Raw genomic sequence first — 27,762 nt, 5'->3', positions numbered from 1 at the left:
TGTGCTTCCTTTGTGTTAAAATCCTGCTTGCTGAATTTTTGGTTTGTTAAAAAAAACGCACCATAAACTTACCTCCCCGTTGAAATGCATTGAAAATTCAGCAAGAACGCATCAATAACGCACCTGTGTTCTATGTTTTTTTTTGGTGTGGTTTTTGAGTCACATGACCTATGAAAAATGCATTTTCAGCGCCATTATCGGCACCTTTTTCTCTTATTGGCAAAATGCCGATAACGCCATTTTCGGCCAATTATGTTTCGGTCACATCTCTATTAATCGTCCCCTTTCAGTGAACTTCCAAATGGTTAAACCTCTGATTTCTTTCATGATAAATATTCTCAAACCCTGTGTATTTATATTATAAAGTAATTTCCTATTAAACCCTTTGTTATACAGTTTTCAAAACTACAGTATGTAGGCTTACTCATCAGGTCTGTCTAGAAACAATATTTTGAATGGACAGCTTATAATATTCTTGCAATGTGCTAGAACTGTTGCCTTGATATAAATATATGTAGTTTTTGTAAGGTTTATCTTGTTTATATCCATGTATAGTTTCTAAGATGACTAGTAGTTTTGTATGGCTTCTTAACTGATTTTAGGAGATACCATGTTAGTCTGTGCCATTTTGCACATGTATAAGTCATTTGTTCTGTGCCAATCTGTTGCAGTTAAGTGGTTTTTTTTTGTTTTGTTTTTCTTTTTATTCTATTCTAATTTACCTACAGGGAGCTAATTGAAGTTGGCTGTGAAGATGCAAAACTGGCATTTAAACTTAAAGGTTACGTGACTAATGCCAACTATTCAATGAAGAAATGCATTTTTTTGCTTTTCATTAATGGTAAGTATATATAATTTGTAATATTGTAAGGCATCTGTTATTTTCATACATGAAAAATTCGATAATGAATTTACGATTCCAATACAATTATAATGCCACCCTTTGAATAGCAAATCAATTGCTGTTTCCCACCCTTTTATTTATTTTTTAGTAAATGCATTCCCTACCAGGGAGCAGGAGTACTGCCAAGAGTAAGGGGGTTTCAGATGAGATTCATTAAATTTTTTGGTCCACTTCTCATGCACTCTTTTACTGTACATGGCAAACTACATTGAGGGTTTAGGTATTTTTGGGTCTTCTCTTCATGCACTTTTACTGTACCAACTGCATTGAGGGTTCATGTATTGTTAAGCCGGCCATAGACAGTTTGAATCTCGACTGGTTCAGCAGAGACCAGCCAATATGGGCAGGCTGATTGTACACAAGTTAATTGATCGATCAAGTTTGGTACAACTAGCCTGTCTGATTTTTCATGCAATTATTGCCAGCGGCTATAGCAACTTTTCAATAATCACTTTGTTCTCCGGGAGAACACAATAGTTCCGTGGTAGGGAGTCAGTATTGATAGGGGAATCCAGCGATTTTTCTGTCCTGCGACCCGTGGTTGCAGGAAAGAAAATTGCACAGTCTGTGGCCGGCTTTTAGGAGTTCTGAGAACTTAGGTTTGCAGTTCAAGTGCAGTAAATACGAAACTACACCACAGACATGTAATTCACGCTGACACAGTCTACCCAAGGTTGACGTGTTTTCCATACTGAGCAGTGGTTTTGTGGTTGTTCAAAGCATATGTGCTTTATACCTTTTTTATATACACTGAACAAAATTATAAACACAACACTTGTTTATGCTCCCATTTTCATGAGCTGATCTCGAAGATCTAAGACACAATCTGTAGACCTCTATGTACACAAAGGCCTATTTCTCTCAAATATTGTTCACAAATCTGTCTAAATCTGTGTTAGTGAGCACTTCTCCTTTGCCGAGATAATCCATCCACCTCACAGGTGTGGCATATCAAGATGCTGATTAGACAACATGATTACTGCACAGGTGTGTTTTAGGCTGGCCACAATAAAGGTCACTCTAAAATGTGCAGTTTTACTGTATTGGGCAGGGGTCCAAAAACCAGTCAGTATCTGGTGTGACCACCCTTTGCATCACGCAGTGCAACACATTTCCTTCGCATAGAGTTGATCAGGTTGTTGATTGTGGTCTGTGGAATGTTGGTCCACTCCTCTTCAATGGCTGTGTGAAGTTGCTGGATATTGGCAGGACCTGGAACACGCTGTCGTATACGCTGATCCAGAGCATCCCAAACATGCTCAATGGGTGACATGTCTGGTGAGTATGTTGGTCATGCAAGAACTGGGATGTTTTCAGCTTCCAGGAATTGTGTACACAGTTGGGCAGAAATGCATCTTGGATGAAGTGGCTTATACTCTGCTGGCAATTATGAACCTGCATTCCATTTTTTCTACAACATCTTGTTGGCTATAAAGTATCCCAAATCCAAAGGTTCTTTTTTTTTTTTTTTCATTTTGTATAGAGTCCAGTTTTTTTTTTTTTTTGGTGTCTGTCATCTGTGTCTCATTCGAGAGATTACATCCTGTCCTGTAAACACAATAGGAATAGGAAAATCAGCCGAACGGATGTTCCCATTTGAAGATTTCTCTGCTATTCCTGTTATGGTCGCTACTTGAAGTTTTACATGTTCTCCTAATTTTAGTTCTAGTGACGTTGGTCACCAGGTTAAAGAGAGAATGGATTTGTTTAGTAGGGACCCATACAGCAGTAAAAACTGAACAGCAGTTCAAATACTTCCACTCTCTGTCCAAAACAAAGAAAAAATGTTTTGCCTTTTTAGATATGCTTTAACCACTTGCCGACTGCGCACAGTATATTTACTGCGGCAGTCGGCCCCGGCCAGGCAGAGTGACGTAGGTCTACGTCGCTACTTCCTGCCGGTCCTGTGCGCGCTCCCGCGCGTGCCCGCCGACACCGATGGCTCGATTGGGTTCAGAACCGATCAGTCATCAGGTCCAGGCCAATCATTTTTGGTCTGGACCTGTTGATCGGTCCTGCCCAATCAGATCTCCCTCTAAGCCTGTGAAATGTAAACACAGGCTTAGAGGAGATGTGCCCTCCCCCCACAACGGTCTTTTTGGATCCAGCGTGAGAGGAGAGCACATCTTACTGTGAGTACTGCACCAAGCACACCCACACACAGTTAGATAGGCACATTTCACCCCCGATCGCCCCCCCGATTAACCCCTACAGCACCTGACACAACACACACTATATACAGCATATAGCATATACCTATATACCTGTATAAGTGTGATTTGTGAACAGGTGTAACACTTGCGACCCCCCCTTTTCCACTTGAATTACCCCCCACCCCCCCCTAATAAAGATTTGAGCCCCTGATCTCCCCTGACCCCCCCCTGATCACCGCTAGTTAACCCCTACACCCTCTGTCACATCAGCACTAATACAAACGCAATATACGGTGTTATTGTATTTTTGTATTAGTGTCATTGTGATCAGAATTAGCGCAGGCGACTAAGTTTCTGTCCCAAGAAGGTTTAGGGTCCCCGCCACCCGCCCAATAAAGATTTAAGCCCCTGACCCCCCCCTGATCACCCCTACACCCCCTGCCATAACACACACCGTATACAGTATATAGCATTTTGCTATATACCCGTATAAGTGTGATTTGTGGTCAGGTCTAGCGCTTGCGACCCCCCTTTTTCCACTTGAATTACCCACCACCCCCCCTAATAAAGATTTAAGCCCCTGATCCCCCCTGATCCCCTCCTGATCACCGCTAGTTAACCCCTACACCCTCTGTCACATCAGCACTAATACAAACGTAATATACAGTGTTTTTGTATTTTTGTATTAGTGTGATTGTGATCAGAATTAGCGCAGGCGACTAAGTTTGTGTCCCAAGGAGGTTTAGGGTCCCCGCCACCCGCCCAATAAAGATTTAATCCCCTGATCCCCCCCTGATCACCCCTACACCCCCTGCCATAACACACACTGTATACAGTATATAGCATTTTCTATATACCTGTATAAGTGTGACTTGTGACCAGGTTTAGCGCTTGCCACCGTTCCTTTTATCCTTAGGATACCCGCCAGCCCCTTCCAATAAAGATTTAAACCCCTGATCCCCCCCTGATCACATCCCGTTAACCCCTACACCCTCTGTCACATTAGCACTAATACACACATAATATACTGTTTTTACTGTATTTTGTATTGGTGTCATTGTGACTTGAGGTTGCGCTAGCTAGCTAGTTTCTTTCCCAAAGGAGGTTTAGGGTCCCCGCCACCCCCCCCAGATCCCCAGCGCATAGTTTAGAAGTAACCCCTTGATTGCCACGCACGCACGCACGCACGCACCTACACTTCCCTTTCTAGTATAGTGTTTGAACAGATCAATATCTGATCTGATCAGAACTATACTAGCGCCCCCATAGTTTAGGGTTCCCAAAACGCGGTGTTTGCACGATCAGTACTGATTCCGGCCAGCACCTGCGTTTAACCCTTTCACCCAGGCAAGTGTAGTAATCAATAGATTACTGTCACTTGCAAAAAAACACAAGACACAAAACCGCTGTGTTAGCAGAGTCAGGCCTGATCCCTGCTAGCATTAGCAGTTTTTTTTTGTAGCGCTTGAAATAATCTTCGACAACCAGGTGCTTTTATTACCTGTGAGTCGCATCACTGTACGAGTAAATTTAGTTACCAAAATGACCAAACGTTCGTACAGGGATGAAGAGCTTCTCAGTTATATGCTGACCGAGTCATCTGATAGCGAAGGGGAAGCTACAATGACCGAATTAGTGTCAGTATATGAACCTGGTGATGGCAGCGGCTCCCTGACAGATAGCTCCGACGACAGATGGGTCCCTGTTAGACCCAGGCGTACCCGACCCCATTCTGAAGTTGTTGAGATGCAGGAATCGCAGGGTGCTCGTATGGAGCAGAGTGTGGGTACTAGTGCCGCTCATTTTTCTGGCGACCTGGCAAGCGCCAGCGGCCTAGTACAACCTGGACCTAGTACAACCAGCACTGCAGTAAGACCTGGTGACGTGGCGAGTCCCCTAAGTGCAGTTGAAGCTGGTGCGGTGGCTAGCACAAGTAGTGGCCCGCAGCCACCGCGTATTCGTAGACAGGCCCGTAGAGCCCATAGTGCCCTCCCTGATGCGCTGGCATATCCTAATTGGCAACCCACCGATACTACAGCGCCAGTACTTCCCCCATTCACCGCCCAACCTGGAATCCACGTGGAGACAGCTGGTTTTACGCCCCTAAACTTTTATGAGCTGTTCTTCACGGAAGATCTTTACAGATCGATTGTGGATCAATCAAATTTATATGCACAACAGTTCATCGCCGCCAACCCAAATTCACACCTTGCCAGACAATTCGGCTGGAAACCTATAACGGTTTCCGAATTTAAGATCTTTCTGGGCCTTTCCCTCCACATGGGCATAACTAAACAGAGTGAATTGCGGCTATATTGGTCCACTAGCCCAGTTCACCATATGCGCATGTACTCTGCCTCCATGTCCAGGGGGAGATACGAGCAAATTCTGCGATTCATGCATTTCAGCGACAATGAAATCTGTCGTCCTCGGGGAGACCCTGAATACGATCGGCTCCACAAAATTCGGCCCCTCATAGACCACTTCAATCAGCGGTTTGCAGCCTTGTTTACCCCCGAACAAGTTGTCTGCGTTGACGAGTCCCTGATTAAATTTACTGGCCGCCTTGCTATGAAACAGTACCTCCCCAGCAAGCGTGCCAAGTACGGGGTCAAACTGTATAAATTGTGTGACAGGGCCACAGGCTATACAGTTAGTTTCCGGGTCTATGAGGGAAAAGATAGCTGTGTGGAGCCCCCCAACTGCCCAGACTACATAGGGAGCAGCGGTAAGATCGTTTGGGACTTGGTGTCACCCTTATCCGGAAAGGGGTACCATTTGTACGTGGACAACTTTTATACAAGCGTGCCACTATTTAGTCACCTTCTCGATTTACAAATTGGCGCATGTGGCACCGTGCGACCTAATCGCCGGGGCTTCCCCCAACGGCTTGTAAATTCCCGTCTTAGTCGGGGGGCGAGAGCCTGCTTGAAAACGGACAAATTGCTTGCGGTGAAGTGGAAGGATACACGGGATGTTTATGTTCTGTCCTCCCTTCACGCAGACACGACGATCCAAATCACTACGGCAACTGGCGTTGTGGAGAAACCCCTCTGTGTCCACGAATATAACCTTAACATGGGAGGGGTGGACCTTAACGACCAGCTTTTGGCGCCGTATTTAGTTGCCCGTAAAGCCAGACGCTGGTACAAAAAAGTGTCTGTTTACCTTTACCAATTGGCTATGCTGAACGCCTTTGTCCTATACAGGGCGTCAGGACGAACTGGATCTTTCCGGGAATTCCAGGAAGAGATCATCCTTGCCTACCTGTACCCAGGAGGCATGCCTGCCCAACTTCCCCTTCCAGATGCAGTGAGCCGGCTGCATGAGAGGCATTTTCCTTATGTCCTCCCGAGTACCCCTACCCAAAGATACCCCCAAAAAAGATGTCGTGTCTGTAGCAGGCGCGGATTTAGGCGTGACACCCGTTATTATTGTCCCAAATGTCCTGACCAACCTGGTCTCTGCATCGGGGAATGTTTCGAGCGCTACCATACACTAGTGGAGTATTAGCGTAGGGTACAGCACGACACAGTGTAGGGCACATAAACACAGGGTCTCGAAAGATGTTGGATGTCCATCGACATTTTGAGAGACCCAAGCTGGAAGAGAAGATCGCAGAAGATCGCAGTCCCAAATCAAGAAACAGTTAGAAAAATAAAAGGATCCAAAAACTGTTGTGTCAGTAATTTTATATGTCCTTCTCCTTCCTACTGTACTTTTTTCAATGTCCTTAGTTTGTTTTTTCATTCTTTTGTGACCTGTTTCTCTTGCAGGTCCCTCGTCGGCTACCACGCATTGATTTTATATATTCTGACACAAACAGCGTTTGCGCTCAGCATATATGGATACCTTTGCTGATAGCAGCTGTGGTGATTTTCTGATTTCAGCACTGCAGTTAAAATCCTATTTTGGTATACGTGGATAGCGCCGTGTATACCCATCATTAAATTCAGTGGGTGGTTGTTTGGGCGGTTAATGATGAGAATCCAAAAACTTTTGTTGTGTCAGTCATTTTATATGTCCTACTCTTCCTACTGTACTTTTTTTTAATGTCCTTTGTTTTTTCATTCTTTTGTGACCTGTTTCTCTAGCAGGTACTCGTCGGCTACCACGCATTGATTTTATATATTCTGACACAAACAGTGTTTGCGCTCAGCATATATGGATACCTTTGCTGATAGCAGCTGTGGTGATTTTCTGATTTCAGCACTGCAGTTAAAATCCTATTTTGGTATACGTGGATAGCGCCGTGTATACCCATCATTAAATTCAGTGGGTGGTTGTTTGGGCGGTTAATGATGAGAATCCAAAAACTTTTGTTGTGTCAGTCATTTTATATGTCCTACTCTTCCTACTGTACTTTTTTTTAATGTCCTTTGTTTTTTCATTCTTTTGTGACCTGTTTCTCTAGCAGGTACTCGTCGGCTACCACGCATTGATTTTATATATTCTGACACAAACAGTGTTTGCGCTCAGCATATATGGATACCTTTGCTGATAGCAGCTGTGGTGATTTTCTGATTTCAGCACTGCAGTTAAAATCCTATTTTGGTATACGTGGATAGCGCCGTGTATACCCATCATTAAATTCAGTGGGTGGTTGTTTGGGCGGTTAATGATGAGAATCCAAAAACTTTTGTTGTGTCAGTCATTTTATATGTCCTACTCTTCCTACTGTACTTTTTTTTAATGTCCTTTGTTTTTTCATTCTTTTGTGACCTGTTTCTCTAGCAGGTACTCGTCGGCTACCACGCATTGATTTTATATATTCTGACACAAACAGTGTTTGCGCTCAGCATATATGGATACCTTTGCTGATAGCAGCTGTGGTGATTTTCTGATTTCAGCACTGCAGTTAAAATCCTATTTTGGTATACGTGGATAGTGTCGTGTATACCCATCATTAAATTCAGTGGGTGGTTGTTTGGGCGGTTAATGATGAGTAATACTACGCATTATTCCTGTGCTGATTTCTGATAGGTTCTCTTTTTTTCCGTTCAGCCCACAGGCTGCATGAAAAAAAAAAAAACCTATATGCCAAACAAGGACCAGCAATGTACTGGTACGTTGCTGGACTTTGAGTGGTTATACCAGGATGATGCCTGCAGATTTAGGCATCATCTTGGTATCGTTTTTTACAGCCAGCGGTCGACTTACATGTAAAAGCAATCCTAGCAGGTAATTGGCCGCTAGACTGCTTTTACATGCAGTGGGAGGGGCCTCCCCCCCCCCCACCGCCGCCTTCCGCAGCCTTCCGTGGTTTTTCTCGGGCTCTCCTGTCCCACCGGTTAACCCGAGAGTGCAGCCGGTGGTTCAATTGTCTAACCATAGAGCTAATTGGAGATGAGAATGGCTCCAATCATCTCTATGGCCTAAGATGCCGGAGGCTACGAGCATTTCATGACTTCTGTTTCGCCAGAAATAAGCAGGGCCATTGGGAAATTGGGAAAGTATTTTATCACACCAATTTTGGTGTGGTCAGATGCGTTAAGGTCAGAGGAGAGATCTAGAGTCTAAAAGACCCCAATTTTTTTAAAAAAGAGTACCTGTCACCACAGATTGCTATCATGGGGGATATTTAAATTCACTGTGATAACAATAAAAATGATTTAAAAAAAAAAAAATGAAAGGAAAGGTGTCAAAATAACATAAAGCAAAAGAAAAAAGAAAAAAAAAAAAAAAAATTGAGCCCCCCCCTTTCCCCCGGTGCTTGCGCGCAATGGCGCACGCAAGCGGTGGTCTAGTGTCATATGTAAACCGCAATTGCAGCATGCATGTGAGGTATCGCCGCGATCGCCAGATCGAGTGCAGTAATTCTTGCAGTAGACCTCCTCTGTAAGTCTAACGTGGTAACCTGTAGAGACTTTTAAAGGTTTTTAAAAATGTACGTATGTTTTTGCCGCTGCGCAGGCATGCGCAATTTTTAAAGCATGTCATGTTAGGTGTCTATGAACTCGGCATAAGATCATCTTTTAAATTTTACCAAAAAAATTGGAATTATATAGTGTATTTGTGCAATAAATTAAAAAAAAATGTATTTTTTTCACAAAAATTGCGTTTGGAAAATCTGTGCGCAAATACCGTGTGACAAAAAAATTTGCAACATCCACCATTTTATTCTATAGGGCCTCTGCTTTAAAAAAATATATAATGTTTGGGGGTTCAAAGTAATTTTCTAGTAAAAAAAAAATATTTTTTCATGTAAACAAAAAGGCACAGAAAAGGCTTGATTTTCAAGTGGTTAGAAGAGTGGGTGATGTGTGGCTAAGATTGAGCATAAAATGCCGGGACAGTTCAAACACCCCCCAAATGACCCCTTTTTGAAAAGTAGACACCCAAAGCTTTTTTCTGAGAGGCATGGTGAGTCCATGGAGTATTTTATATTTTGCCACAAGTTTCGGGAAAATTATTATTATTTTTTTTGTTGTTGTTTTTTTACAGAAAGTTGTCACTAAATGATATATTGCTCATGCATGCCATGGGAATATGTGAAATGACACCCCAAAATACATTCTTTTGCTTCTCCTGAGTACAGGGATACCCCATGTGTGAGACTTTTTGGGAGCCTAGCTGTGTACGCGACCCCGACAACCAGTCCACATCTTCAGGTTTTCTAATGGCGTAAATTGCTGATTTTACCCCTGACTACCTGTCAGAGTTTCAGAGGCCCTGAAATTTCAAGATAGCACAAAACCCCCCCAAATGACCCCATTTTGCAAAGTAGACACTCCAAGCTACTGGCTGAGAAGCATGGTGAGTCCATGGAATAGTTTATATTTTGCCACAAGTTTCGGGAAAAAATTTTTTTTTTATTTTTTTATTTTTTTTTACACAAAGTTGTCAGTAAATGATATATTGCTCACACATGCCATGGGTTTATGTGAAATGACACCCCAAAATACATTCTGCTGCTTCTCCTGAGTACAATAATACCCCATGTGTGAGACTTTTTGCCAGTCTAGCCGCGTACAGGACCCGGAAAACCAATGCGCACCTTTTGGCTTTCCAAGGGCGTAAATTGTTGATCTCACTCCTTACTACCTATCACACTTTTGAAGTCCATAAAAAGCCAAGATGGCACAAAACCCCCCCAAATTACCCCATTTTGCAAAGTAGACACTCCAATCTATTTGCTGAGAGGCATGGTGAGTATTTTGCAGCTCTAATTTTTTTTGGAAAATGAAGAAAAAACAGGAAAATGCATTTTTTTTCCTCTTTTTTCAATTTCCAAAGCTTTGTGACAAAAAGTGAGATCTGCAAAATACTCAACATGCCTCTCTGCAAATAGCTCAGGTTGTCTACTTTCCGAAAAGGGGTCATTTGGGGGGGGGTTGTGCTGTCTTGGCATTTCATGGCCTCCAAAACTGTGATAGGTAGTCAGGAGTGAAATCAACAATTTACGCCCTTGGAAAGCCTGAAAGTGGAGGTTGGTTTTCGGGGTCCTGTACTCGGCTAGACGGCAAAAAAGTCTCACACATGGGGTATCCCTGTGCTCAGGAGAAGCAGCAGAATGTATTTTGGGGTGTCATTTCACATATACCCATGGCATGTGTGAGCAATATATCATTTACTGACAACTTTGTGTAAAAAAAACAAAAAAAAAATAATAATAATATATTTCCCGGAACTTGTGGCAAAATATAAAATATTCCATGGACTCACCATGCCTCTCAGCAAATAGCTTGGGGTGTCTACTTTCCAAAATGGGGTCATTTGGGGGGGTTTTGTGCTATCTTGGAATTTTAGGGCCTCCGAAACTGTGATAGGTAGTCAGGAGTGAAATCAACAATTTACGCCCTTGGAAAGCCTGAAAGTGGAGGTTGGTTTTCGGGGTCCTGTACTCGGCTAGACGGCAAAAAAGTCTCACACATGGGGTATCCCTGTACTCAGGAGAAGCAGCAGAATGTATTTTGGGGTGTCATTTCACATATACCCATGGCATGTGTGAGCAATATATCATTTACTGACAACTTTGTGTAAAAAAAACAAAAAAAAAATAATAATAATATATTTTCCGGAACTTGTGGCAAAATATAAAATATTCCATGGACTCACCATGCCTCTCAGCAAATAGCTTGGGGTGTCTACTTTCCAAAATGGGGTCATTTGGGGGGGTTTTGTGCTATCTTGGAATTTTAGGGCCTTCCGAAACTGTGATAGGTAGTCAGGAGTGAAATCAACAATTTACGCCCTTGGAAAGCCTGAAAGTGGAGGTTGGTTTTCGGGGTCCTGTACTCGGCTAGACTGCAAAAAAGTCTCACACATGGGGTATCCCTGTACTCAGGAGAAGCAGCAGAATGTATTTTGGGGTGTCAGTTCACATATACCCATGGCATGTGTGAGCAATATATCATTTACTGACAACTTTGTGTAAAAAAAAAAAAAATATATATATATATATATATATATTTCCCGGAACTTGTGGCAAAATATAAAATATTCCATGGACTCACCATGCCTCTCAGCAAATAGCTTGGGGTGTCTACTTTCCAAAATGGGGTCATTTGGGGGGGTTTTGTGCTATCTTGGAATTTTAGGGCCTGCGAAACTGTGACAGGTAGTGCAGAGATGACATGAACAATTTACGCCATTAGAAAACCTGAGAGTGTTGATTGGCTTTTGCGGTCCTGTACACAGCTAGGCTCCCAAAAAGTCTCACACATGGGGTATCCCCATACTCAGGAGAAGCAGCAGAATGTATTTTGGGGTGTCATTCCACATATACACATGTCATGTGTGAGAAATTTATCTTTTAGTGACAACGTTGTGTAAAAAAAAAAAATTAAAAAAAAAAATTGTAATTTTCACAAAACTTGTGGCAAAATATAAAATATTCCATGGACTCACCATGCCTCTCAGCAAACAGCTTGGGGTGTCTACTTTCCAAAATGGGGTCATTTGGGGGGGTTTTGTGGTATCTTGACATTTCAGGGCCTCCTAAACCGTTAGAGGTAGTGAGAAAATGCAATGAAAAATGTACGCCCTTTGAAATTCTGATGGTGGTGATTTGTTTTTGGGGACCCCTACACAGCTAGGCTCCCAAAAAGTCCCACATATGTGGTATCCCTGTACTCAGGAGAAGCAGCAGAATATATTTTGGGGTGTAATTACACATATACCCATGGCATGTGTGAGCAATATATCATTTCAATGACAACTTTGTGTAAAAAAAAAAAAAAAAAAAAATTTTTTTTAGTCATTTTTCAAACACCTGTGACAAAAAAATGAAATATTCAATGAGCTCAACATGCCTGTCAGGACATTCCTTAGGATGTCTACTTTCCAAAAAGTGGTAGTTTGGGGGGGTTTTGTACTGCCCCGCCATTTTAGCACTTCATGAAATGAGATTGGCAGTCAGAAATTAAAGCTGCGTAAATTTCACTATTTACACCATAGTTTGTAGACGCTATAACTTTTGCGCAAACCAATAAAAATACGCTCATTGATTTTTTTTTTGTCAAAGACATGTAGCTAAATATATTTTGGCAAAAAAAAAATGACATAAATTGAGTATATTGGATATTTTTTAAAAGACAAAGTTGAAAATGTCATTTTTTTGCAAAATTTTCGCTCTTTTTTTATTAATATCGCAAAAAATAAAAAGCGCAGAGGCGATCAAATACCACCAAAAGAAAGCTCTGTTTGTGAGAAAAAAAGGACGTAAATTTCGTTTAGGTACAGCATTGCATGACCGAGCAATTATCAGTTAAAGTCACGAAGTGCCAAGTTGAAAAAAGGGGTCTGGTCTTTAAGCTGCAAAATCCTCCGGTGGGAAAGTGGTTAAGATCTTTTGACCTTCCTACTAGCTTCCTTCCTTAGCTGCATCTCCAGTAGAAAGCATGCCTGACTCTTAGCCCACTGTGACCCAAAGTCAACAAGGATTGGTGGGTAAACTGCACATCAGAGTCTGCTTATTGGAAGTGAATTGGTATGGGATCACTTAACCAGTTTGCAAGCATGTGGATTGTTCTCTTTCCACATAATTTGTAGCACAACACTTGCATAATATTTTACTTCTATACACTAGGTGATTGGGGATTGAAATTTTGTGTATCTATGGACACATCCTCCAACAATCTTTTGTAGACTGTATACTGTATTGCTTAGGTGATCATTTCTTATTATATACAGTCTGTGTATATAGTATTTTGAGTTGCATCTTTTTTTTTTATATAATTTATAAATTTAAGCTATTGATCGTTTTATATGCATTTTAATAGTTACTTATATCTTTAAGTGTTTGTGCACTTTTTTTGTTGAATAAAAATCAAATCCTGTTGGTCAAGCTGCAGTTTGTTTATTGTGCATTTTTTCGTTTATTTTTTTTTTTTTAAATTGCAGCAAGGCTTGTAGAATCGGCTGCTTTGAAGAAAGCTATAGAAACTGTTTATGCTGCTTATTTGCCAAAGAACACCCATCCATTCTTGTATCTAAGGTGAGCATTGTAAATGTAATAAAATTATTTCCCTTTGGTAGTGTATGCTGGTGTAACATTATTTAGCTAAAGAAAGTGTACCATTTAAAGTTGGTTGTAAAGGCTAAAGTTTTTTTTGTTTTTTTTTTTACCTTAAAGTGTAAGTCCAGGCACTAGCGCTAAACCTGCTCTCTGCCTCATTCTAAACCCAATCTATCTAACCCTGTAAAGCAAAAATCACTATACTTATCTATTTTGCATCCGGTCCGGTCACCAGTGGCGGAAGCTGTGTGCAGTAGAGGGACGACAATGGCTGTAAAATGGCTGGGAAGTGATGCCATCTATAGAGTTACTATGGGGCTTCTGTTGTCAGCTGCCTCACTTGCACCAGCTTCCATACTGCTGATGGGACCAGACCCGATCGGCTGAAAACTAGGTAAGTACAGCAATTTTTGCTTTACAGGGTTAGATTAGGTTAACCACTTTACCCCCAGCCCTATTTCGGACACTTTTTGTTCACAAGTTAAAACCAGTATTTTTTCCTAGAAAACTACTTAGAACCCCCAAACATTATATATATTTTTTTAGCAAAGACTCTGGAGAATAAAATGTCGGTCATTGCAAAATTTTTTGTCACGCGGTATTTGCGCAGCGGTCTTTAAAACGCCATTTTTTTGGAAAAAATTTGAAAAATCACATTTCACTAATTTTAAAAAATACTAAACAGTAAAATTAGCCCATTTTTTTTGTATATTGTGAAAGAACATGTCACGCCGAGTAAATAGATACCAAACATGTTACGGTTTAAAATTGCGCCCCCCCCGTGGGATAGCGACAAACTACGGTCAATAGAGATCTCAATCTGCGACGCTTTAAATTTATTTAACGGTTACCAGTTTTGAGTTAGAGTGTAGCTCTTTTTTTTTAATTATTGCCCACGCTCTGGCGATCGCGGCGATACCTCACATGTGTGGTTTGAACAGCGATTTCATTTGCGGCTCGACTTGCGTATACGTTTTTTTTGTGCGCGAGCTAACGGTGACGGGGGCGGCTAAATTTTTATTTTTTTTTCCTATTTATTTTTTCTTTTTTTTTAACTTTATTACAGGTTTTTAAAAAAAAAAAAAATCTGATCACTTTTATTGCTGTCACAAGCAATGTAAACATCCCTTGTGACAGCAATATGTGTGACAGGTACACTTTATGGAGGGATCGAGGGTCTAAAAGACCCTAGACCCCTCCACTACACTTCCCTGTATGCAAAACGCCAAAAACGGCATTTTTGCATACAGCCGTCTTTTAAATCTGCCGCCTTTTGCGGCACAGTAACCCGGATGTGACGTCATGGACGCCGCCTCCGGGTTACGTCATCGGAGACCCGATCGATGCCGTTTCCGGCATTCATCGGGACTCCATCCAGCCGGCGGACGTGCCGGCTGGGTGCTCGGGGCTCCCGGTGGGACGGGAGCCCCGAGCAAAGCCGCGGGAGGGGGGGGGACGTCCCCTCCCGCCCCCCCGGGTAACGATCGAGCGGCTCCCGAGCCGCATCGATCGTTACCGACGGAAAGCCGACCGCCGGCTTCAAACAACGGTACCGGGATGATGCCTCTAGCTAGAGGCATCATCCCGGTATAACCACTCAAAGTCAGCCGACGTAGATCTACGTGGCTGGTCGTTAAGTGGTTAAAGGTTAACTCCACTTTTGGGGGGGGGGGGGGGGGATAGCAAATAAAGAGAACAATATAGCGTATACAATTGGGACACAAATCATATTGTAATTGAATGTTATTAAAAGTTACCTTTTACTTTTCAATCTGCGGCTCTTGTAATTTTCTGCAAATGCAATGCATTATGGCTACCTGGAGCTGTTCAGAATGTGTACTGACCACACCCCAGAAATATAATTTCCTGCTTGTGTGATTGGCTCACCAATTTTCCCAGAAGTCTGCCTAAGCTACAAGTCAGATTTCAGACATCCCCCTGCAACAAAAATGTAATTTTTGGCTAGATACTCCCAATAGGAACACATCTAAAGGGATGCAGTGCCAGCAGCTTTTCTCATTAGTGGCCTACAATTGCCACAGCCGGTTGATAATTATAAAAACCACTCCCTTTATACCCACTCAGCACAGAAGAACAGAGGAACAAACATGTATTTCTTCAGAATAACAAAAGGTAGGAATCTGCAACAAAGTTTGTTAAAATCCTTGCAATGTAAATAGATCACCCAGAGGGGGGTGTTTTTTTTCTATACAAAGTAGAGTTACGCTTTAAGAATATGGTAGAGAGCAGGTTTACGGTTATGTTTTGCCTGAATGAATTTATTTTAATGAATTCTCTGCATTCACTGCAATCACTTCAATATGTACACAACATTTTGCTTCAACTTGCTGCTTGTTCTCCAGGAATGAGCTCTCTAGATGATTTGGGAGATGGAAGATTAGGTTCAGTTTGAATTCATATACATTAAAGATGAACTCAAAACATCTAAATACACAAAATACAACTGGAGTATTTTAAACTAGCCTAAAGACTAAATTCACACCTAAGAATATGTTTTTCTCTTACGTCCTCCGACAGTCGCCGCCTCTTCATATTCGTCACTAATGGGGTTATTGACCTTTGCTCCGTAGGAGTAGCTAGGCAACAGAATATATTAATATCAAAGCTTTTAGCATATCCCACCCCCAGGGGGTGGTCCCCTCAGTCAATACCTCCCTGCTTTCTGCATTACCAACTAGACATATGCCGGTTTTCGGTAATTCGATATATCGCGGTATTGCATAGCCACGGTATTGTTATTGTGGCATTTTTAAAATACCGAGTTTCTCTGTCAAGTCTGCCTGACTTGTGAATTGATACATTTCAGTGAGCTGGATGACTCATTCACTCGCACAGCTAATGCCTATCAGCAAAGTCTCCCAGTAACTATAAACAAAAATGATTACATTGTATTTTTTCCTTCCCTCTGCCAGGGAGAAAGGAAGTTTAACCTCTTAAAGACTGGATCTTTTTCTGACACTTGTTGCTTGCAAGTTAAAATCAGTTTTTTTTTTGCTAGAAAAGTACTTAGAACCCCCAAACATTTTATATATTTTTTTAGCAGAGACCCTACAGAAAAAAATGGCGATTGTTGTAATATTTTATGGCACACTGTATTTGCGCAGCAGTCTTTCAAACGCAATTAATAGACTTTAATGAATAAAAAAAAAAAAAAAAAAAAACTTAACAGTAAAGTTATCCCAATTTTTTTTTTTTTTGTTACACAGAGAATCGTGAGAGAATCATGATCTTTATTCCAAGCTAAAAAATCGTGATTCTCATTTTGGCCAGAATCATGCAGCTCTAATATATATATATATATATATATATATATATATATATATATATATATATATATATATATATATATATATATATATATATATATATATATATACACATATACACATATACACACACGCATAGCAGCCCACATTACATTATTATATAGCCATCAAGCAGTGTCTGGCCTACCTGGTGATGACTGGTCCTGGCGCTCTGATCCGATGGCCTGGTCTTTAAAGGGGCAAATCCTTGCGATCCAGAAGTGGTTAAACCTGCAGGAGGACCGGTGTTTTTATCTATTAATGACTTTACTATTGCTTTAGGCCTGGTTCACATGTATGCGGGTTGGTGGTTCACATGTATGCGGGTTGGCGGCCCACATTTGCACAGGCATAGCAGCCCATTGATGTGAATGGGCTTGAGCTGCTATGCCTGCGTTTTCAGCTGAAAAAAGGTGCATGCAGAATTTAAAAAAATGCAGTGGCCATGAAATCCATCCTTCTTTTGCACCATGCGACTTACCTGCCGTTGCTGCACACGCAAACTGTTTTTAAATGCCGTGCCCACGTATACAAAAAATGCAGAAAGCTTGCCAGAGCAGGAACTGCAGGTTAGTCGCATGGTGCAAAAGCAGGATGGATTTCAAGGCCACTGAATTTTAAAAAAAATGCTGCATGCACCTTTTTTCTGCGGAAAATGAGGGCATAGCAGCCCGTTCAAATCAATGGGCTGCTATGCCTGTGCAAATGTGGGCCGCCAACCCGCATACATGTGAACCGCCAACCCGCATACATGCGAACCACCAACCCGCATACATGTGAACCAGGCCTAAAGCAATAGTAAAGTAATTTATAAACAACACCTCCTTCAGGTTTAACCACATCTTGACCACAAGGATTTGCCCTCTTAATGACCAGGCCATCGGATCGGAGCCGAGCGCCAGGACCAGTTATCACCAGTTAGGCCAGACACTGCTTGATGACCTATTTTAGGCCTGGTTCACAGAGTCTGTACTGACTGACTATATAATAATGTGCATAAGTGAACCAAAGCCCCTAAATTCAGCAATGAAATTGAAGTGAGGTGGAAATTTAATAATTTAAATTTAATAATAGAATACCGTGATAATACCGTATACCGTGGCAAAACCTTAATCAATTAATCGCAGCATGAAAATCTGATACCGTCACAAGCCTATTACCAACTCAGTTTTCTAATGCCTAGCTCAGGAGTAGGTTGGGCTGTTCCTGTGCTGGGGCTCTTAGTCTCAGCTTCTTTTCTCTTTTTGATTTTATTTGGAGTTTTTTTCCTCTTTCTTTTACCTAGCTGTTTATTTTCAGCGTTAGTTAGCTTCTTCTGATGAAGATGATCGTGCGGAGCTGGGTCTCAGTCTGGCCACCCTGGATCCCAGGGTTCAGGGCCAAGGGCTTCCCAGCCTGCCATCGAGCGTTCAGCTTAGGTTTTACGCTGGCACATTGAACGACCCATCCCTGTTCGCTGCAGGGATGCTATCGGTGAGGTGGCTACCTCACTGGACGCCATTGCGGTTTCGCACCGCAGTTCCACTGCGTCATGCTTGCGACACTCCCTGTCCTCAGTGCAGCGGTTTGGTCGCTGGAGCAGGCTCCCCACGCCATCCGGACTGGTAAGTGTAACTCTATGTGGGGACCTGTCTATTTGGGTGTCAGTCTGGGACTGTGTGACCCTGCATGTCTGTGTGGCTGCTGTGCTCCCTGTCAGTTCCTGTGTGGACTTGCTGCCTGTGTGTGGGCTGTGAAGGGGGGGGCTCTCCCGCTCTGCTGGGTGTAAGCATGAAGCAGTCAGATTTTGGGCATGCTGCGCGGCGATCGCTGCGGCGACCCGCCATTTTTTTGCGGCAAAATCATGGTGGCCGGTCCTGTGTGGTAATGCACGGCGTTTTGGCGCCAAACGCCGCCATTTTGGCGGCGATCGATCGGACCACATGTCGGCGCCATTTTCTATTTGCCCAAGGAATCCTCAGCCGAGCGGCCATGTTTGTGTAGCCTTCCATAGGCTTCATAGGGGCGGTCAGTCTTGCATCACTTCCTTTTGCTCTGGGACAGCGATCGGTGGCAGCAGCCTGTGTGATCTCTCCAGGTTTTTATCTTCCCTTTTTTCCTGTATTCCTTGCCCAGTTTCTTGTCCCTGTGGGGGTCGGTGTATTCAGTGGGTGCGGTGGGCTACGCACGCCGCGATCTTAAAGGGGCAGTACCCCTTTCTTCCTTATCTTGCTGGTGCATGGATTCTCAGGATTGCAAGTTTCCTCCCACCTTGGTGGGGGGCCAAGGGGCTGCTGCTTCCCCCGAGGGGGCTGATCTGGCCACTATTGTGGCAAACTTAGCTGCTCAAGTGCAGATGCTGGTGGCTGATCGATCCACAAAACGGCCCAGAGTGTCTATTTCCTCTGATTCAGAGGGCGATGGGGCTGCTATGGCTGGAGTGCCCTTCTCAGGGTCTCACTCATCTCTAGACCTTGTGGGGTCTGACGGGGAGGCTGAGGTGGAAGGGGTTGATAATTCTCCCCCTGGCTCGTCTGAAGAGCTTGCACTCATGGATGAGTTGGTTGCTTCTATCAAGCAAACGCTGCATTTACAGGATGAACCATGTCCTCCAGTTTTGATGTCCTCTTATGGGACGCAAAGAAAGCGCAAAACGTTGCAGGTTTTTCCTTGCTCTACGGAATTTCAGCGCAGTGTTGATGAGCAATGGCGCAATTTAAAGAAGACTTTCGCTGTGCCGAGTAGGTTCAAGCTGCGTTATCCATTTACTCCCGCCACTGATGAGCGTTGGTGTGTGCCGCCTCAAGTGGATCGTGCGGTGGCGATTTTGAATAAATCCACTGAGATCCCTGCTGAGGATACCCTGGTTTTCTGGGACCCGACGGACAGGAGATTGGAGTCTCTGGCCCGTCATGCTTATACGGTTGCTGGTTCTATGCTGAAGCCTATTTTTGCTTCCATTATGGCAGCCCAAGCCATTGCGGATTGGACGCAGGTGCTCAGGCGCACCCTGGTGGCTGACTCTGCCCCGCCGACAACTTTGGCTATGGTGGATCAAATTCATCAGGGTGTCATGTATTTGTGTGATGCGGACTTGGATATGGTCCCTTTGGCTGCGCGTCTTTCTAGTGTGGCGGTCCTGAACCATCGCCTGATATGGCTGAAATGTTGGTCTGTTGACCAGTCTTCTCGCAAGACTTTGGCTAATTTGCCCTACGCGGGATCTCGCCTTTTTGGCGAATCCTTGGATACTCTGATAAAGGGAATTTCTGGGGGTAAGAGCACTCTCTTGCCCTAAACTCACAAGAATAAGTTTGTTCGTGGTAAGAAGAATGCCTCGTTTAGACCCTCTCAGGGGTCCTTTCGTGCCTTTCGGTCGCACTAAAAGGGCAAGCCCTTCAAGGGACAAGGCTCCCAGAAGAAGCCGTGGGCGGGTAAGCAGAAGTCCGGCCAGTCCGGGTCTGCTGCCCATAACAACACGGCCTGAAGGGACGCCCTCACCCGGTTCTGGGGTGAGGGGACGTTTGCTCGGTTTTCTTCAACCCTGGCTGGACCGCATTCGGGACAGGTGGGTTCAGGAAATCGTTCGAACTGGATACAAGATCGAGTTTCTCTCTCGGCCGGTGGGCAGATTTTTCCCCTCAAACCTTCAGCTGACTCCGGAGCGACTGCAGGATCTGCACCTGTGTAATGTTCCGGTACCTCTGGTACCCTTGTCTCCATATTTCTCCTCTCCTAATTGCGTCCCATCTTGTGTAACAAGGGACGCATATACCTTTAAGACCGGATGACATCATTGCCGAGCGCCGCTATGAGCGGCTATTTCAATCGCCGGTTTGCTCTCACTCCTCGCTCGTTCAACCGCCATGGTTGGAGCGTCCCGCTGTCTGAAGTCAGCATACCAGTTCGACACGTTCCTGTATCTCGCTACCTGAACCTGTTTTCGGATCCTGTGTCTCGCCCCCCGATCACCCCTGGCATGCTGTCTTCACCTTCACCCACATGTTCATCGCACCTACGCCTGAGAAGTCGGAGCTGCTGACATTTCTCCCTTGCTGAACTGAAGCCGGAAACCTCGCTGGTGATCCGTATCTCGCTACGGGATCACCCCTCTCCAATGGACACTGTTATTCCTAAACCTATCTAAGTGATAAGTACCCCGCAGGGGATTCTTGCTAATAAATCTCCTACTGTCATCTACTGCAATTACCAAGACTATCTGTATCTATCTATTCACTATCATCTGCATAGACTGTTAGCTCTTGGGACTACCTTCAACTATCCTTGCACTAGGTTACTCTGTCTAAGTATACTCCATCTGTGTCCCCTTACCATCTGCACTATACTTGACATCAGAACCTATCTGCTTTACCATCACCTGCAACTCTCCTAATACTACTTCTAGTGCTCACCATACAATAGCCTGTCTCTCATCTATATATCCTCATATACTCTATCCCTCCATTTAACATCTATTAATATATATATAGTATATAACAGGCTGTACACGGTGATGAAGTCCTGAGAGTTGGATATGTTTGTTCAACAGATTCTCTACTAGGCTACTGAGTGTAATAATTCTGCAGCTGTAAATCCATCCACTAACAAAAACGCATGAACGTTACAACCTGGCGGTGCGGGACCTGCGGGCCCAGGGAGTGGTGGTTCCGGTGCCTCATTGGGACAGATTTCGGGGGTTCTATTCCAATCTGTTCACTGTGCCCAGAAAGGAGGGCAAGGTACGTCCAATTCTGGACTTGAAAGCTCTGAACCGCTTTGTGCGGGTTCGCAAGTTCCGCATGGAATCCCTGCGATCAGTGGTGGCTGCCCTGGTTCTGGGGGAATTCATGGCCTCCATCGACTTGAAGGATGCATACCTTCACATCCCCATTTTCGAGGGTCACCAGAGGTACCTTCGATTTGCCATTGCGGAGGATCATTATCAATTCGTGGCGTTGCCCTTTGGTCTCGCTTCGGCTCCGCGGGTATTCACCAAGGTGCTTGCGCCGGTTCTGGCCTTATTGAGGGCCCAGGGCATTTCTGTCCTGGGGTATCTGGACGATATACTGATTCGGTCCGCGACCAGTCAGGGCCTGGTGAACGACCTGTCCATCACGATGTAGACTCTGCAGGAATTCGGTTGGACGATAAATTTTCCAAAGTCAACGTTGTGTCCGTCGGTTCGTCTTCCATACCTGGGGATGATTCTGGACTCTGTTCAAGCGAAGGTCTTCCTGCCGGAAGACAAGCTTCGGACACTTCAGTGCGAAGTCAGGTCCCTCAGGGACAATCAGTGCTCGTCCCTCCGGACGTGTATGAGGTGTCTGGGATTGATGGTTTCGGCCTTCGAGGCAATTCCCTTCGCCCAGTTTCACACACGGGAGCTTCAGGCGGAGGTCCTGGCCATGTGGGACGGGCGTCCGCAATCTCTGGATCTGCGGCTGTCGTTGAGCCGTCTCACCTGCAGGGGTCCTTTGTGGTGGCTCCAGTCCCCGGCGGTGTCGGGGGGCAGGTCCTTTCGTCCTTTGTCGTGGACGGTGATCACCACGGATGCCAGGCTGTCGGGCTGGGGTGGTGTTCTGGGCGTTCTGTCCGCCCAGGGAACTTGGTCGGAGGAGGAATCCTCCCTTCCGATCAACATTCTGGAATTGCGAGCGATAACTCTGTCTTCTGCGTTGGACGGACAGGCTTCAGGGCCGTCCAGTTCGGGTACAGACTGACAATGCCACAGCGGTGGCCTACATCAACCACCAAGGGGGCACCAGGAGTGCCCGAGCGGCGCGGGAAGTAGCCAACATTCTGTCTTGGGCCGAGACGCATGTCCCGGCGATATCTGCAGTTCACATTCCGGGGGTGGAGAACTGGCAGGCGGATTATCTGAGCCGCCAGACCCTGGACCAGGGAGAATGGTCCCTTCACCCGGATGTCTTCCAGATGTTGTGCGCGAAGTGGGGGTTCCCAGATGTGGACCTGTTCGCGTCTCGTCTAAACAACAAAGTGGAAAGGTTCGTGGCAAGGACGCGCGATCCTCGGGCAGACGCCTCAGACGCGTTAGTGGCGCCCTGGCATCTGTATCGCCTGATGTATGCCTTTCCTCGGATTCAGCTGCTGTCCAGGCTCCTTCGCAGGTTGGCCTCGGAACCGCACACGGTGATTCTGGTGGCACCGGACTGGCCTCGCCGGTCTTGGTACGCAGACCTCGTGAATCTGGCGGTCGACGCTCCGTGGCGTCTACCTCTTCGAGAAGACCTCCTGTCTCAAGGACCGATATTCCATCCTGCTTTACAGTCGCTGGCTTTAACGGCCTGGCTGTTGAAAGCCAGGTCCGGAAGGATAGGGGTCTTTCCCCTGAGGTCATTCCCACTTTGATCAAGGCTAGGAATGCCTCTTCGGGGAAGATTTACTACCGTACTTGGAAGGCTTACTTTGCCTGGTGTGAGTCCAGGGGGTATTCCCCTCGCTCGTACTCGGTGTCGAGAGTGTTGGCTTTCCTTCAAACGGGCGTGGACCAGCGTTTAGCGTTGGCCACGATTAAGGGTCAAATTTCTGCGCTGGCCGTTCTTTCAACGCCCTGTGGAGTCTAACTCTTTGGTTAGCACCTTTGTTCAAGGGGTGCAGCATTTGGTCCCTCCTAGGAGGGAGCCTTTGCCTCCATAGGATTTGAACCTTGTTCTGTCCGTGTTGCAACATGCTCCTTTTGAAAAGATCAGGGAGATCTCGTTGTCTCTGTTGTCCAAGAAGGTTGCCTTCTTGGTGGCGATCACTTCGGCTCGCAGAGTGTCGGAGCTGGCGGCCTTGTCCTGCAAATCTCCGTATTTGGTGATTCACTTGGATAAGGTGGTCTTGCGACCTAACCCGTCTTTTCTTCCAAAGAGGATCTCGGAATTTCACCTCAATGAGGATATTGTTCTGCCTTCGCTTTGCGCGAAGCCTAAGCATCCAAAGGAGGTGGCGTTGCATTCCTTGGATGTTGTTAGGGCGATCAGGGTTTACCTGTCATCGACTAAATCCTTTCGCAAGTCGGATTCTCTCTTTGTCCTTCCTGAGGGTCCTCGGAAGGGCATGGCAGCGTCGGCTGCGACCATCGCCAAATGGATCAGACCGATCATTGTGCAAGCCTATGCTTTGAAGGGGAAGATTCCTCCTTTTCCTGTGAAGGCGCACTCTGCCAAGTCTCTGAGTACGTCTTGGGCCTATCGTCATCAGGCTTCTGTGGCCCAGGTGTGTAAGGCGGCGACTTGGTCGTCCGTTCACACCTTCTCAAAATTTTACAAAGTGGATGTTCAGGCATCGGCAGATGCTTCCTTTGGCCGTAAAGTTCTTAGTGCGGCAGTGCCTTAGGGTCCCTTGTTTGGGCCCTTGGCTGTTGGGGTGATTTTACCCCTAGGTTACTTGTTCTTTCCTGGGTTGTTGCTCCTGTTGAGCACGTTTTCCTGTTGCCCAGTTGGTTCTCTTACTTTGGTAAGGTTCCTTTCTCTGATGTGGGTACTGCGTTGCTTTAGGCGCGGCTGCTTTTTTCCCACCCCTCATGTCTACACTGCTATGGGACGTCCCCATTAGTGACGAATATGAAGAGGCGGCGCCTGTCGGAGGACGTAAGAGAAAACTGATTTTTTGTAAAATCTTACCTGTAAAATTCCTTTCTCTGAGTCCTCCTCCGACAGTCGCCGCCCCCGCCCCTCTTTTGGGGTTTGTTTATGTACTCTACTGCTATGCTACTGAAACTGAGTTGGTAATGCAGGAAGCAGGGAGGTATTGTCTGAGGGGACCACCCCCTGGGCGTGGGATATGCTAAAAGCTTTGATATTAATATATTCTGTTGCCTAGCTACTCCTACGGAGAAAAGGTCAATAACCCCATTAGTGACGAATATGAAGAGGCGGCAACTGTCTGAGGACTCAGAGAAAGGAATTTTACAGGTAAGATTTTACAAAAATTCAGTTTTTCCCCGTTCACTGAGAAACACAGAAATTCAGAAACTGGTTATACTGTTGCCAACAGGAGGATTGGACTCTGACAAGCAAAAGGATTGTGGGCCAGCCTTGTATACCCCTCCTACTTCCAGCATGCTTCAGTGTATTTGCAACTTTCCTAGGTGGATAATGTTGTCTTTTTTTTTTTTTTTTTTCTTTTCTGCTCTGCGGTGAAAAGTCTATCCTGTTTTTTCTAGCTGCCTATCTTTCTATTTTTTCTTCTATCAACATTTCTAATACATTATTGCTGATCAGGTCTTTCTTTACAGCTATCAAGACCAGCTTTTCTTAAACGGTCTGCTTCCTGTACCCAGGCCATGCTGGGCTCGACATGCAGGCTAGCTTGGAATGTGACCTTCGTGCACTGAGTTCTGCGATGTGGCGCTTTCCAGACCTAAGTGTACTGTGTTAGTTAGTGGTAGAGCTCTCTTCAGGTCCAAAGCCATGGCACAGCCTCAGGCATAACCCTGTCTCTGAAGACTCTCTAGGCTCCATTTAAAATTCATGCTTTGCCAGATTACTGTGTTAGAACTAATTCTGAGGGATTAAATGCTGAGATCATCCGCTAGGTGGACTGGTGCACACAAGTGCTTCTCTCCTTCTCACAATTGGGCATTTAGGAAGCACTTCTCCTGCTGCTGCTCGTCTACAGTGACTTTGTCACCTTTGGCTGCCTGATCCTCTCCTACTACTAGTAGCCAGGATCCTGAGAAGTCAAGGCCTAACCTTGTACCCTGGGCTATGTTGCCCCTATGCTGCGGTGCAGCACATTGAATCCTAGACACATAGGGAACAGTCCCATTGTCCCTGGTGCCTCAAGCTTACAATCTGTTAATGATTCCTGTGCTGCCTGCAGTGTTTCTGACATTGAAGGACTGGAGTTTTGCTCTTTACTTGAGTCTGTGCAATTTTGGAGTCTTCACTGTTGGTGCAGCAATTCCAAGTTAGGGTACCCTGGCTTCAAAGATTTCCTGTGCCAGGCCAGAAAAGTGTAGCTTTATTGAATGCAGCAAAGGCCTGCTTTGCAGGAAAATAGGCCCTTCCCCTCCCTCAATAGCAATGTTGTTCAACAAGATAGAGGAGATCTAAAAGATGGAAGACCTCATTTTTTCTATCCATCCAGAGCCTTTACAGAATTGTTTTTCACCTCCCTCCCCTAAGCTCACATCACACTCACTTTCTTCCCAAAACCATCAATTCACACATTTCCTATCCCGAAATAGAAGAGAAACAAATAAAAAAAATAAAAAAAAAATGCACCGCTCATAAAAATTAAGGAACATTTTATCAGAGCATAACATCAATTCAACTAAACGCCTGGAATATTGATCTTTGTCAGTTAAGTAGCAGAGGGGGTTGGTAATCATTTTTAGCTGCTTTGATTTTAATAAAATTAACAGGTGCACTAGATGGGCAACAATTAGATGACCTCCAATACAGAAATAGTTTTACAGGTGGAGGCCACTGAAATTTATTTTACCTACTCACTCCTCTTTTCTGGCTGTTTTTCAGTAGTTTTGCATTTGGCTAGGATCAGTGTCACTACTGGTAGCATGAGGACCCTATAGAGGTTGCACAGGCACTCCCAACTCCTCCACGATGGCACATCAATACTTGCCATTGCCAAAAGGTTTGCTGGGTCTCCCAGCACAGTTTCAAGAGCATAGAGGAGATTCCAGGAGATAGGCAGTTACTCTAGGAGAGCTGGACAGGGCCGAAGAAGGTCCTTAACCCATAAGCACGACCAGTATCTGCTCCTTTGTGCAAGGAGGAACAGGATGTGAACTGCCAGAGCCCTACAAAATGACCTCCAGCAGGCCACTGGTGTGAATGTCTACTGACCAAACAATCAGAAACAGACTTTATGAGGGTGGCCTGAGGGCCAAATGTCCTCTAGTGAGCCCTGTGCTCACTTCCCAGCACCGTGGAGCATGATTAGCATTTGTCGTTGAACACCAGAATTTGCAGGTCCGCCACTGGCGCCCTGTTCTTTTCACAGATGAGAGCAGATTCACCCTGAGCACATGTGACAGATGTGAAAGGGTCAGTGATGGTCTGGGGAGGCATATCCAAGGAGGGACGCAAATACCTCTACAGGCTAGATAATGGCACCCTGATGAAGGTATGATTAGGTATTGCGATGAAATCCTTGGACCCATTGTCAGACCCTATGCTGGTGCAGTGGGTCCTGGGTTCTCCTGGTGCATGACAATGCCCGGCCTCGTGGTAAGAGAATGCAGCCAGTTCCTGAAGGATGAAGAAAATAATGTTGAATGGCCACCACACTTGCCTGACCTAAATCCAATAGAACACCTCTGGGATAATATGTTTCGGTCCATCCAACGCCGCCAGGTTGCACCTCAGTCAGGAGCTCAGTTATGCCCTGTTCCAGATAAGGGATGGAATATACCCCAGGACACCATCCATTGTCTCAAGCATGCCCTGAGGTTGTCAGGTATGCATACAAGCATGTGGAGGCCATACAAACTACGGAGTACTATTTTGAGTTGCTGCAATGAAATTTCAGCAAAATGGACTAGCCTGTTGCATCATCTTTTCACTTTGATTTTCACGGGGTGTCTTTGAATTCAGCCCTTTGTAGGATGATACTTTTCATTTCCATCAAATGATGTGGCATCCTTTCCTTCCTAACACATTACCCAGTCCATATCTGTATAGCTATCTAGCATATTTTTCCCTATTGAGATCTAAAGTATTTTAAAAGTGTTCTTTTAATTTTTTTGAGCAGTGTATGTCAGAGATCTGAAACGTCAAGCATTAACCATTATAGCAGGTACCCAACTGACATCCTGGTCAATCCCTCTGCAGGTTCTGTAAGAATGACACATACTCTATGAAGATGACCTCTTTTTTATAAATGCCTTCACAAATTATAGGGTCGATGTTTTTTATTTTTTTATTTATTTTTTATTTTTTGTTCTTTTACTCTTTCTGATGTTTGTCATTT

At 44.7% G+C, this 27,762-nt stretch overlaps 1 protein-coding gene across 1 annotated transcript in view; it reads left to right on the top strand.

Annotated features, from left to right (window-relative positions):
- MLH1 (mutL homolog 1) overlaps nt 1-27,762 on the top strand; it is a 137,616-nt gene that overhangs the window by 64,507 nt on the left and 45,347 nt on the right. Inside the window, exons 9-10 of the mRNA XM_082259930.1 lie at nt 729-841; nt 13,402-13,495. Of these exons, the coding sequence (XP_082116056.1) occupies nt 729-841; nt 13,402-13,495 (207 nt within the window). The remainder of the gene's footprint in view (nt 1-728; nt 842-13,401; nt 13,496-27,762) is intronic.

This window comes from Pelophylax lessonae (assembly GCF_965119305.1).
Source record: "Pelophylax lessonae genome assembly, chromosome: 5".
Taxonomy (NCBI): domain Eukaryota; kingdom Metazoa; phylum Chordata; class Amphibia; order Anura; family Ranidae; genus Pelophylax; species Pelophylax lessonae.
This window is presented reverse-complemented; position numbering and strand designations above follow the sequence as displayed.